Here is a 13,290-nt window from a genome sequence, read left to right on the forward strand (position 1 = left end):
TTTTGTTTCATTTCAATAATGTTGTTTTCGTTTCATGTGGTTAATCATAAAAATCTGAATTATATTATTATTACATTGATACACTGATCCATTGCCGGCTAAAGAAATTAGCATGTGGAACTCATAGCCTATAGGCCAATGCAGCAGTGAGACTAACTTCCATTGCGCTTTCACACTGAGGATTGGTGATTATCAAAGTGCCTTACCCTGAGGAACTATATTTGTTATATATTATCATTCGCAATGGATGTTAAAAACACTCCTACATTTGCGCGCAGCAGGCCAGGTACCTCTATGCGTGCGCGCTCCTTCAACATTATCAGGACAGGGAAACCACACCTACTACTTATTGCTCACATGGAGCACTCCGAACAATGATTTTTTTTACAGATCACGTCAATTATGGTTATAAACCAAAACTTGTTTCTCACAAGGGTAGCAGGTTGTGAACTCTGCACACAATGTTTCCACTCCGAGAATGAGAACAGTAAATGGTAGAGCTAGAGCGGTGTTTGTCAGACCATGGAGACATCCCGAAAAATCGGTCTTCTCACGAAAACATCTGTAGCATCCGAACGGTTTGACCTAGAAACTATTACCTCACAGGTCCTCAAATGGCAGCTTCATTAAATAGTACCCGCAAAACACCAGTCTCAACGTCAACAGTGAATAGGCGACTCCGGGATGCTGACCTTCTAGGCAGAGTTGCAAAGAAAAAGCCATATCTCAGACTGTCCATCTTAATATTTTATTTTTATTGGCCAGTCTGAGATATGGCTTTTTCTTTGCAACTCTGCCTAGAAGGTCAGCATCCCGGAGTCGCCTCTACACTATTGACGTTGAGACTGGTGTTTTGCGGGTACTATTTAATGAAGCTGCCAGTTGAGGACCTGTGAGGCGTTTGTTTCTCAAACCAGTTTGCGCTGGGAGTAGTACACAGCGTTGTACGAGATCTTCAGTTTCTTGGCAATTTCTCGCATTGAATAGCCTTCATTTCTCAGAACAAGAATAGACTGACGAGTTTCAGAAGAAAGTTATTTGTTTCTGGCCATTTTGAGTCTGTAATCAAACCCACAATTGCTGATGCTCCAGACACACAACTAGTCTCAAGAAGGCCAGTTTTATTGCTTCTTTAAATCAGCACAACAGTTTTCAGCTGTGCTAACATAATTGCAAAAAGGGTTTTCTAATGATCAATTAGCCTTTTAAAATTATAAACTTGGATTAGCAAACACAACGTGCCATTGGAACACAGGACTGATGGTTGCTGATAATGGGCCTCTGTACGCCTATGTAGATATTCCATTCTTTTTAAAAATCAGCCGTTTCCAGCTACAATAGCCATTTACAATTTTAACAATGTCTACACTGTATTTCTGATCAATTTGATGTTATTTTAATGGACAACAAAATTGCTTTTCATTAGAAAACAAGGACATTTCTAAGTGACCCAAACTTTTCAACGGTAGTGTATGTAATTGGGAATTTATTATTAAAAATCCAAAGGGCAAACAATTCACACAATGAATGTGCAAGAATTGGATGGAGATAGCTGAGCCATTCTGGAGAGACTCGCCTATATCTACGGCACACACGCCCCTCCCCTTCTTGTCTCAATTTTAAATCATACTCTAGACACATTATCTTCACACATATTTTAAATGCTTTTCACCAACAGCCGCAACTCAATAATCAGCTAGGCCTCTACGCGCTGCCCAAATTGCAGGCTTCCCAAATAGGCATAGACCTACGAGCTTGTGGTTTGAAAGAATCCACAGCAATTTTTTAAAAATAAGCTAATGATCCTCGTCTCCTCTGTGGCCATGTCATGCTTTTTGGTGAAGTATTGTGAATTATTTTCTTTCTTTCTGTATAGACAGGAGTAATATAATTTATTTCCATTTACTTCCCTATTGGACCCAACGCTATGCCATTTCTCTCGTGTTCTATTGGTTTTCATATCAACTTTCTTTCGTTGTCCAGAAGCAAAAGGCACAATCCTAGTCATATTAGCAAGCCCAGGGCTTGACATCAACTTTTTTAGCCACTTGTTCATTTAGACAAGTAGGACTGATTTTTCACTTGTCCAAAAGCTCAAGTCAATTCCACCCCCCACCCCCAAAAAAAGGTATTTCACCATGGGCCAAAAATGTCACTGAAAATTGTACAAGGAACCACTTCACAAAATAACCTTCATTATTATCACTGGTATTGGCAATGGAAGGCTGCTGGTCTCTGATCCCATGTATTATACAGTATCTCCTGCCGTTGTGGCCTTGAGCAAGGCACTTAACCCCCCACAAAGTAAAATACTGCACTGATAGGCTACTGTATAAAACACATGGCCCGTCAACCTTCCATCTGGAGAGCTACTGGGTGTGCAGACCTTTGATCCAACTCTGCTCAAAACACAGCAGTCAGCTTATCAAGGTCCTGTTGAGCAGCTGATGTTTTACAATGTGGCGTTTTCGAGCAGGGCTGGAGCAAAAGCCTGCACACCCAGTAGCTCTCCTGGAATCTCCTGGAGGATGGTTGGCCACCCTGCAACATTACAATTCCAACCGAATACTTATGAAATAATTCCCTCATTCAATGAACCAGGGATCAAATGGCTAAGGTGGGCGATGTAGCTAACTAAAGATGTTTATCTATTTGTAAAGTTAAAATATTCAGTGTTCAGAGGCGATCTTGACAGCATAGGAGTTACTTGTCAATTAAAATATTTCTGTAACTTGCAATGCATATGGGTACGGTACATTTCTCAAATGGCCGGTAAATAAAAATCTTCCCGGTCATGGAAACCCTGACACACACGCACAAATGATACAAGCACAAACGCATTCATGCTGATGTGTTTTAGTTGACACAATGTGTTCAATGTGGAAGTGAAATTGGACAAGAGTGAGAGAGGTCTAAGAATGTTGATTGGTCTTTTTCAGGGATGACATCAGTGCTTGGCTGGGCCGGAGTGAGAGAAGGGCTCCTCTGTGTTGGCGAGGGGGCATGCTGCAGTGAGGGTGAGGGGGAAAGGGGGCTAGGCAGCAGACATGTAACAGTGGCGACTAAATGAAACAAACATCAAAAGGAGAGGCGAGCAGCAGGCTGATGGAAAGAACCTCTGAACTGACCAACAAGACTCACTGTTCTGCTCGGACTGATAAACTGGCCAACAGAGAGACAGAGAGCGTGACTGTGAAATGCAAGACATGATGGGATAGAAAGCAATGAGCTCAGAAGTGCCAGATAGATCAAATCAAACGCAAATTTGTCACATGCTTCGTAAACAACAGGTGTGGACTAACAGTGAAATGCTTACTTACGGGCCCTTCCCAACAATGCGGAGAGAAAAAACGAGATATAATATAAAAATAACATAAAGAATAAATACGCAATGAGTAACAATAACTTGGCTATATACACGGGGAACTAGTACCTAGTCGATGTGCAGGGGTACGAGGTAATTGAGGTAGATATGTACATATAAGTAGGGCTAAAGTGACTAGGTAACAGGATAGATACTAAAAAAGTAACAGGAGCGTATGTGATGAGTCAAAAGAGTTAGTGCAAACAGGGTCAATGCAGGTAGTTAAATAATGAACCATTAGCCTTCCTCCGACCCCGCCTGGTATAGAGGTCCTGGATTGCAAAGAGCACGGCCCCAGTGATGTACTGGGCCGTACGCAATACCCACTGTAGCACCTTGCGGTCGGAAGCCAAGCAGTTGCCATACCAAGCGGTGGTGCAGCCAGTCAAGATGCTCTCAATGGTGCAGCTGTGGAACTTTGAGAATCTGAGGGCCCATGCCGAATCTTTTCAGCCTCCTGAGGAGGAAGAGGCATTGTCATGCCCTCTTCACGACTGTGTTGGTGTGTGTGGACCATGATAATTCCTTAGTGATGTGGACACGAGGAACTTGAAGCTGTCAACCTGCTCCACTACAACCCTTTGTTTCCTGTAGTCCACTATCAACTCCTTTGTCCTACTGACGTTGAGGGAGGTTGTTGTCCTGGCACCACACTGCCAGGTCTCTGACCTCCTCACTGTAGGCTGTCTCATTGTTGTTGATCAGGCTTTCCACCTTCGTGTCGCAGGCAAACTTAATGCTGGTGTTGGAATCGTACGCGGCCACGCAGTCATGGGTGAACAGGGAGTACAATCTTGGTCCTGTATTGACGCTATGCCTGTTTGATGGTTTGTCGGAGGGCGTAGCAGGATTTCTTATAAGCGTCCAGATTAGTGTCCAGCTCTAGCCTTTAGCTCAGTGCGGATGTTGCCTGTAATCCATGGCTTTTGGTTGGGAAATGTACGTACAGTCCTGAAGTTAACAAAAATAGAATCCTTAGGCTATCTCTCAGAGCTTTTATATAAAATGACAGACGCCAGCCTGTATGAATACACATTACATAAATGTATATTCCAGTCAGAACGCTGCCACATGTTCAAAGGGATACTGCGATATTTTGAGATTTAGGACGTTTACTTACTCAGAGTCAGAGAAACTCATGGATACCGTTTTTATGTCTCTGCGTGCAGATGGAGATTGAAGTTAGCATATCGTGAGCTTAGCACAATTGCTGAATGTCTCCCAGTACAGTAGCCAGCTCCTCTCAAAAGCAGGGAAATAAATGTATAGTCTTAAAAAGCTATACAAAGTAATCAATATTTTATAAATTCATAAAAAATTTCTGGTAATCATAAGAAACAAGATCTATCCACTTCCTCATTATGTGTCCATGAATTATGAAGATGCAAAAATATGCAACTGTGTGTGTGAGGCTGTGTGTGCAAGCCACTCCTCCTACCATTGCATTAGCACACACTCACTAAAACCCAGCAGGGACTGGGCATGTGGTCAATGACCTGCAGTCTCCAGGACTAGTCTCTCTCAAGAGGTAACAAAGTAGAAAATAACCTCAAGCCCCTCATCTCAACCAGCAGGCTGGAGATCATATGTATTCTGAACACACTCGCTGTAGCCTATATATGAGTATGAAGAATGGCTGCTGGTTATAATGTGCATGAATTATTGATGTACTGCTGCTATATAGCCTGTTAAGCGCTACGCTTTCCTCAACAATCAGATCACTCAAAGACCCATCTGCCAGAGGATTTCATGCTAGTGAAATTCACAAAGTTAATTGGGCAGAGTGGCTGGTCCAAGGTGGTGAGGGGACATCACATGGTGTGTTTAAAACAACTGCTTCTTCTTCAAATGGAGCCTGTGTGGGGTTTAGGAGGTGGGCACAGTATCAAAAGAGAAACAGACTAGGTTGAGGCACGGAACAGGTTTGAAAGAGAGTGATACGGGGAGATAATACCTGCATTTTCCCGATTAGAAACGCTCCGTTTTATTTTCTGTTTCAAAACGTCTTGCTACGGTGTGCTGTACAGTACACAACAACCTGGATGGTTGCAAACGTAATGTCACCTCATCTCTTTGGGTCTGTTCATCTCAGGGCAGAAACGAGGTGTTCATAAAGCAGACCGATGAGCAATTCAACAGCTCATTAGGAGGTCCTCCCCAGATGGTTTATCTGTTAGTCCTCCTCCTCCTCATCCCTCCATCCCACCGTTGCCATCCCTGCATCATTCACTCCATTTATCCTAATTGAGGTAACCATGGAGCAGGGGCAACTGCGTGGGGGGAATGGGGAAGTGAAAAATAAGTGAGAGTAGGAAAGGACAGCTTAAAGAGAAAGAAAAAGGGCGAGAAAGAATAAATGATAAATCTCTGTGTAGTCGCCGGTCCACGCCCCCCAGACCGTCGCGCCAGCCCTGATTAAATACAAGCCTGGTCTGTGACAGCTCTGAACACAGGTGTCACCTTCCCTCCCCATAACTCACCACTATCCAGTGCACAGATACCAATCCATGCATTAAATCTAAGATTGCCCGGCATAACGCAGGATGACAGCACTTCAACGTCTTATATGATGGGGTGGCATGGAGTCAAACAAATATAGAGGCTCCAGCAGAAATGGACAGTTGGTGGGGGGGATTTTATGAATTGTCTGTTTTCATGCAGCCCCTTTTCAAGAGCCATCGCAGATTTTTATGTAGCATTACTGATACAAACCAGCAGTGTTATGAAGACTCAGTCAGTCAGAAGGACAGTACTGTTCATAATGTTTTTAGATAGTGAGATGGTTACCATTTACGTTACCAACACTGGCTACACTGTGTGTGTGTGTGTTGCTGTTAAGCAAGCTGAGGGTCCCCGAGATGAAACAGTTACATTTCTTCAATGTTGAAACCATTAAGAAGGAAGCTACACTGTACACTGAAACTGTCACTGCAGCCTCTCAGTGTAACTTGACAGATGAACTCAGACAAAACGCAACGGTGGGATGAATGGGATTAAGTTGGCCTAACCTTTGAAAAGATATGTGAATGGAGATGTCGATGCCCACCCACACTAAATTCAATGACATTCTAGACGATTCTGTGCTTCCAACTTTGTGGCAACAGTTTAGGGAAGGCCCTTTCCTGTTTCAGCATGACAATGCCTCTGTGCACAAAGCGAGGTTCATACAGAAATGGTTTGTTGAGATTGGTGAGGAAGAACTTCACTGGCCTGCACAGAGCCCTGATCTCAACCCCATCGAACACTTTTGGGATGAATTGGAACGCCGACTGCGAGCCAGGCCTAATTGCCCAACATCAGTGCCAGACCTCACTAATGCTCGTGGCTAATGGAAGCAAGTCCCCGCAGCAATGTTCCAACATCTAGTGGAAAGCCTTCGCATAAGAGTGGAGGCTGTTATAGTAACAAAGGGGGGACCAACTCCATATTAATGCCCATGATTTTGGAATGAGATGTTCAACGAGCACTTTTGGTCATGTAGTGTATGACGCATTGTGTGGACACAGACACAGTACTGCATGAGAATTCTAATGCACACTAGCTGAATATGCTTTGAGATTAGGTTCTCCCAAAGCTGTCTGAAAGTGTAATGTTGACATCTCTTCTACAGTGCGTTAATACGCACTGCCTGTATCCAATGGGAGCATGGGTTACATTAACATGCTATGGAGATACATGCATGTAATGTTGATTTTACAACAGCTAGTTAGTAATATCCCCAGACCATACTCGGGTCACAATGAACATAAGATTATCAGTCGTATGTTGTGTCTGTCTGTACCGTTGCGGTACTGATGCACCAAGTGCGGAACCAACAGGACCCTACCCTCAAGCCATAAGACTGCTAAATAATTAACCAAATAGCTACCGGAGTATCTACATTGACCCCCTTTTGCACTAACTCTTTTGACTCATCACATTCGCTGCTGCTACTGCTTATTATCTATCCTATTGCCTAGTCACTTTACCCCTACCTATATGTACATATCTACCCCAATGAATTCATACCCCTCCACATTGACTCGGTACCCCGTGAAAACATTGCTTACACCTGCTCTTTCCATGACAGACTGACTAGGTGAATCCAGGTGAAAGCTATGATCCCTTATTGATGTCACTTGTTAAATCCACTTAAAATCAGTGTAGATGAAGGGGAGGAGACAGGTTAATGAAGGATGTTTAAGCCTTGAGACATGGATTGTGTACATGTGCCATTCAGATGGTGAATGGGGAAGACAAAATATTTAAGTGCCTTTGAACAGGGTATGGTAGTAGTTGCCTGGCGTGCAGGGTGTGCTGGTTTGTGTGTGAACTGCAAAGCTGCTGGGTTTTTCACGCTCAACAGTTTCCCGTGTGTATCAAGAATATAATATAATAATATGCCATTTAGCAGACGCTTTTATCCAAAGCGACTTACAGTCATGCGTGCATACATTTTTGTGTATGGGTGGTCCCGGGGATCAAACCCACTACCTTGGCGTTACAAGCGCCGTGCTCTACCAGCTGAGCTACAGAGGACCAGAATGGTCCAACACCCAAAGGACATCCAGCCGACTTGACACAACTGTGGGAAGCATTGGAGTCAACATGGGCCAGCATCCCTGTGGAACGCTTTCAACATCTTGTAGAGTCCATGCCCCGACGAATTGAGGCTGTTCTAAGGGCAAAATGGGGTGCAACTCATTATTAGAAAGGTGTTCCTAATGTTTTGTAAACTCAGTGTATATACCCAAGTTATTGTTACTCATTATGAATTTATTCCTCGTGTTATTTTTCAATGTTTCTCTGCATTGTCTGAAAAGGGCAGTAAGTAAGCATTTCATTGTTAGTCTACATCTTTTTACGAAACGTGACACATACAATGTCATTTGATGAGCGCTGATTGCGTATCATAAAAGTAGATATATCAGAGGAAATGCACATTTGGATGAGACAACCAAAGTACTGTGTTCATGTTCTTCAGGAAGCATGGCATGATTTACATATTTTCAAAGTAACCAGAAGAGACTTTCAAGAGAGACTAGCGATGTAGCTAGCTGGGAATGCAATGACGTAAAAAAAACTGGGACTGCTTAAACAGGCGCGCGCACACATAGCAGGCAGGGTTGATTTTGTGATGCAAGAGATGTAGGGGGTTTAGGTAGTGAGCTGAGCTCGCTAACAGTCTCTCACACACCCCTCAGTCAGTGTCAATTCTGTCTAAAACTGCAACAGTCCGCGTTAGCAAATGTACAAGTGCCCAAGCCGATAGAAACAGCCATTCCTGAAAATGTAAAAACGTTACCTAGCTAACGTTCGACAAGTTCTATCCGTGCGTGGGAAACTGTAGCAAATATCACTAGTTAATCGACAAAACAGGGTCTGTCACACACTGTTTTGAGTTGCCTCTTCGTGTGTGGCTTGGTAACAATGACTATGTACGACAGTTAGCCAGCGAGACGTCGTAGGCACTGTTCTCTCGAGAAGCGGTCCGCATACATGTTCTGAACTAGTTAGTAGTAGCTAACTAACGTTTAAATATTTACCTTGCGTTTCCTGGTTTCGGCAGACCCACTCCACACAAAGCATTGGTAAATGACCCGTAGATTCTGTTTCCAGTTATCCACTTTGAACCCGTTCACATGGGGGCACCCGGCTGGACTCATGACAGTAACAACATTCGTTTTGCGTATTTTTAGCAATGAAACGTGCTCCGTCCTTGTCCTGACGTTAAAGAATTAGCTATCTAGTTACGTTTAACGTTAGTTAGCAAGCTATCCACCGATTGTTCCGATTTGGCTAGCTTGAGAGGTAGCCACAGCTAAATCGGAGGTAAATGCAGTACACATCAATGCAATCCTTGAGTAATCCCATTCCAGATTTTTGACATTTTTCTGCAATTAAATCCACATTTGGGTCGTATTTGTCGTTGTCCACACTTCAGTAGCTATAGCTTTAGTTCCAGTTATTTTAGCTAGCTAATGTTCGGCAAAGGAATTTCAACAGAACACCGCGAGCGTTGCTGCAAGCCCCACCTCATTCATATCTCGATCTGCCAATGGAAAGGGGTGCCTGGTTTTGATTGGCGTGTGTGGGTATCGTTTCCGTATTATGTCCCGCCCCTATGCGGAAAATGATATTGTGATTGGCTCCATTATTTATTACAAGCCATATCCGCTCGTCAAACGACTCCCATTGGCTACATGAACCTTCATGCTTCCTCTCCGGTGGGCCTCTTTCCTTGGGGGACACACTGTTTTCACGTCATTTCGCCCAGTGGGCGGTGCTATACATCAAGGTGGGCGGTGCTATACATCAAGGTGGGCGTACATTTCTGCACGCATATGTGTAACAGTGTTGCTTCCGTCCCTCTCCTCGCCCCTACCTGGGCTTGAACCAGGGACCCTCTGCACACATCGACAACAGTCACCCTCGAAGCACCGTTACCCGTCGCTCCTCAAAATCCGCGGCAACTACTTCAAGGTCTCAGAGCGAGTGACGTCACCGATTGAAACGCTACTAGTGCGCACCGCTAACTAGCTAGCCATTTCACACTGGTTACATATGGATGCACACAGGGCGAGAACTGAGCCAAGAGCTTGCTTAAATCCGGATCTTGGAGTCTATTTTCAACCCACTGCCTAACTACATTATGGATGTTATTGTTTTATCAGGGAGTAACAAAGAATGTAATGTCATAAATGACGTAAATGTAATTGTTGAATTCACATTATGTTTGCTATTTCATGCAGCCACAGAAGAGAAAGAAGCTAAGCAAATAATTTTGTATTAGAATTTCGCATTGTTTAAAGTTCAGAGATATCATTCACGCAAAGTAATGAGACAGGATGTGTAAGTATGCCTCCAGGATATTAAAGTTAAAGTTGGCCTTATGTATTCACCTTATTTAAGAACCCGGAAACAAAACAATGTCACGTTCTGTTTTGTGGAGGACTTCCGTTTTGGCGTTCTTGCCGTTTTGCAAACGTTAGCTAGTGACCTCAAAACGCACCTAAGAAGAGTTTGGAAGGGGCCAATGTTCCAGGGGGGAGCCTTCTGCACAAGTGTATCAAAGCTAAACCAAACAGTCATCAAGTTCCAGCAACAGCAACAGCAGCCTCATGGTGAACATGGCATCAACATGCAGTGTCAGAAATGCTGTCATTTTATGATGTTTATGTTAAGCTGGAGGAGTGTAAATGTGCCAGCTTGGAGGAGGTCACTAAAGCAGAGTGCCTCCCATGTGTGGTATGACACACATACATTTCAGATAACTACCAGCTCAGCAAAGAAGGTTCCTGTGCGCACCTCAACAAATCCTGACAACTTTGTGCGGGAGCATCTCTTCCCCACGTTCCATGGGAACTCAGCAACCACATATGGCAAGGAGAACGAGCAGGTGGCCTACACATGGATGGAGAGCTGTGGGTTTAGTCTGGAAATTAGAGGCACAGTAGTGAGTGTCAAGGAGCCAAGGCTTTCTGCAAGCCCAGATGGAGTGTTAATCTCTCAAGAACTTCTAGAAATCAAATGTCCTGTTCTGAGTAAGAAATGTGAGTCTCTGACTGAACTGTTTTCTGGCAAACTCACCGATGTGAAGCTGGTGGATGGGGTTCGTCAGCTGCAACCTAATGGAGCCCGTGGGTACTACATGGTGCAAATGGGCATGTTCTGCACAGGACTGGAGAGATGCAAACTGCTTGTCTCGGCTCCATCCGAGCAAGTTGTTATTGGTGTGCCATTTGATGTGAAGTTCTGTGCTGATGTCATCCCTAAACTGAAGGCAATCTGTTTCACACATATGCTGCCAAGGATAGTAGATGAGTTCCAGTCAGGCAGACTAACTCTGTGCTCCAAATATAGTCATCTATGTGGTATCTAGGCTCGGGCCTAATATTTTAGTTCTTATATTATGTGCCTTGTAAAGCTCTCTCTGTCAGCTCTACCTTATTATCTAAGCATAACTCTTGATTGATGCTTTTTTTTGTCTTGCACAGTTCTCTTCATATGCACATTTACCTGATTATATTTTATATTATATTAGAACTCTAGAGCTCTGTCAGAGGGACCATCGGGTTCTTGGTCACCTCCCTGACCAAGGCCCTTCTCCCCCGATTGCTCAGTTTGGCCGGGCGCCCAGCTCTAGGAAGAGTCTTGGTGGTTCCAAAATTATTCCATTTAAGAATGATGGAGGCCACTGTGTTCTTGGGGACCTTCAATGCTGCAGACATTTTTTGGTACAATTCCCCAGATCTGTGCCTCGACACAATCCTGTCTCGGAGCTCTACTGACAATTCCTTCAACCTCATGGCTTGGTTTTTGTTCTGACATGCACTGTCAACTGTGGGACCTTATATAGACAGGTGTGTGCCTTCCCAAATCATGTCCAATCAATTGAATTTACCACAGGTGGACTCTAATCAAGTTGTAGAAACATCTCAAGGATGATCAATGGAAACAGGATGCACCTGAGCTCAATTTAGAGTCTAATAGCAAAGGGTCTGAATACTTATGTAAATAAGGTATTTCTGTTTAATACATTTGCAAAAATGTCTAAAAATGTGTTTTTGTTTTGTCATTATGGGGTATTGTGTGTAGATTGATGAGGAACATTTATTATTTAATCAATTTTAGGATAAGGCTGTAACGTAACAAAATGTTGAAAAAGTCAAGGGGTCTGAATACTTTCCGAATGCACTGTATATACACAGTATCTCATGTGGATTAAATTATATTGTATAAAGTTACATTTCAGATGTATGAACATTCTCACTGCTCACTCAGGATCCTCATGGATGATCTCACCCTGCATGTTAACAAGTGCTGCACAGATTCTAAGGACTTTGTCCATTTTGTGTGTCAGGTTGATGGGAACAGTCTGGCAGAGGATTTTGAACACCTTGAGTTGTCTGATAACTCTCTCAACATGTATACGCACATTAGCTATCCTTCTTGTGCTTGTGACATCCTCGTCAGACAGCTGGCCTCCTTTATAAGAGAAGGCTGGTATGGCAAGGTTCGCCTTCCTCTCATACAGCAGATCTCGGATGGTGAAGCCCCTGTCTGCCATAACTTCATCGCAGGCCAAAGGTATTCCAGGAAGCTAGAGTTTTGGGTGATGAACTTGTCACGTCACTGCCACTGCCTCTATATATACAGGAGAAATTAACATAATGAGTACACATGGAGCAATGTCAACCAAATACTTGAGAGTATTGCTGGAATAATAGTGGCTGTATGACTCTGGAATCAAGATTGTGTGCTTTCTGAAGAGTGGTTTCAGGGCAGTCGATGATGCAAGTGGTGTCGGGGAACTTCACTTTGAAGCACTGAGGCTGGATTGTCTCCCTCGGCAGCCATGGAATGTGCTCCTCCATTGTGTCAATCCAGTAGGAAAGGATTCTGCTCACTACTCCCTGGGACACAGCAAAGCATTCAGCAAGATCACCCTGGATTAGATTCAGCTTCAGCTTCATCAAGGTTATCAGTATTTGATCAGTGATATACATTTTGAAGTTAGCCGTGTAGAATTTCTGCAGTAAAGCTACATGGTCAAAGAAAACATTAAGAAGAAGGTCCGTATACAATGCTGAGCTAGTGTCATTCTTCAGGATGGTGTGGGTGAATGTCTCTCCACCACCACATTGGGTTTGTTTGTGGCAGGAGGGCTTATTGACTGGTTCACTTGACACGTAGCTTTGATCAGTCAGTGCTGGAACCTTCCATTGAGTATCAGCACAGTTGTCTTCATCTGCCAAACAAACATGGTCATGGTTAGGTAAAAAACAACAACACTTGAACTTTTAATAATTTAGCTAGTTAGACATTTCATGAGTATCACCAGTGGCATGCCAGCAATGATGGGGATAATCATGGCATGGGGGAGACATTGTCAGACAGAAGTTGTTGGATAGCTAACAATGTAGGGACTAACTAGCTAAGGTAGT

The 13,290-nt window shown here is 43.6% G+C and overlaps 1 protein-coding gene across 4 annotated transcripts in view; it reads right to left on the minus strand.

Moving 5' to 3' along the window:
• LOC121547078 (ubiquitin carboxyl-terminal hydrolase 22-like) overlaps positions 1-9,366 on the minus strand; it is a 33,456-nt gene extending 24,090 nt beyond the window's left edge. For all 4 annotated transcript variants that reach the window (XM_045209757.1, XM_045209755.1, XM_045209756.1 and 1 more), the window contains exon 1: positions 8,890-9,366. In XM_045209757.1, coding sequence (XP_045065692.1) covers positions 8,890-8,932 — 43 coding nt within the window. In that variant the 5' untranslated portion in view covers positions 8,933-9,366. The remainder of the gene's footprint in view (positions 1-8,889) is intronic.
• Between the last annotated feature and the right edge of the window lie 3,924 nt (positions 9,367-13,290).

This window comes from Coregonus clupeaformis, chromosome 31 (genome assembly GCF_020615455.1).
Source record: "Coregonus clupeaformis isolate EN_2021a chromosome 31, ASM2061545v1, whole genome shotgun sequence".
In the NCBI taxonomy this organism is placed as follows: Eukaryota; Metazoa; Chordata; class Actinopteri; order Salmoniformes; family Salmonidae; genus Coregonus; species Coregonus clupeaformis.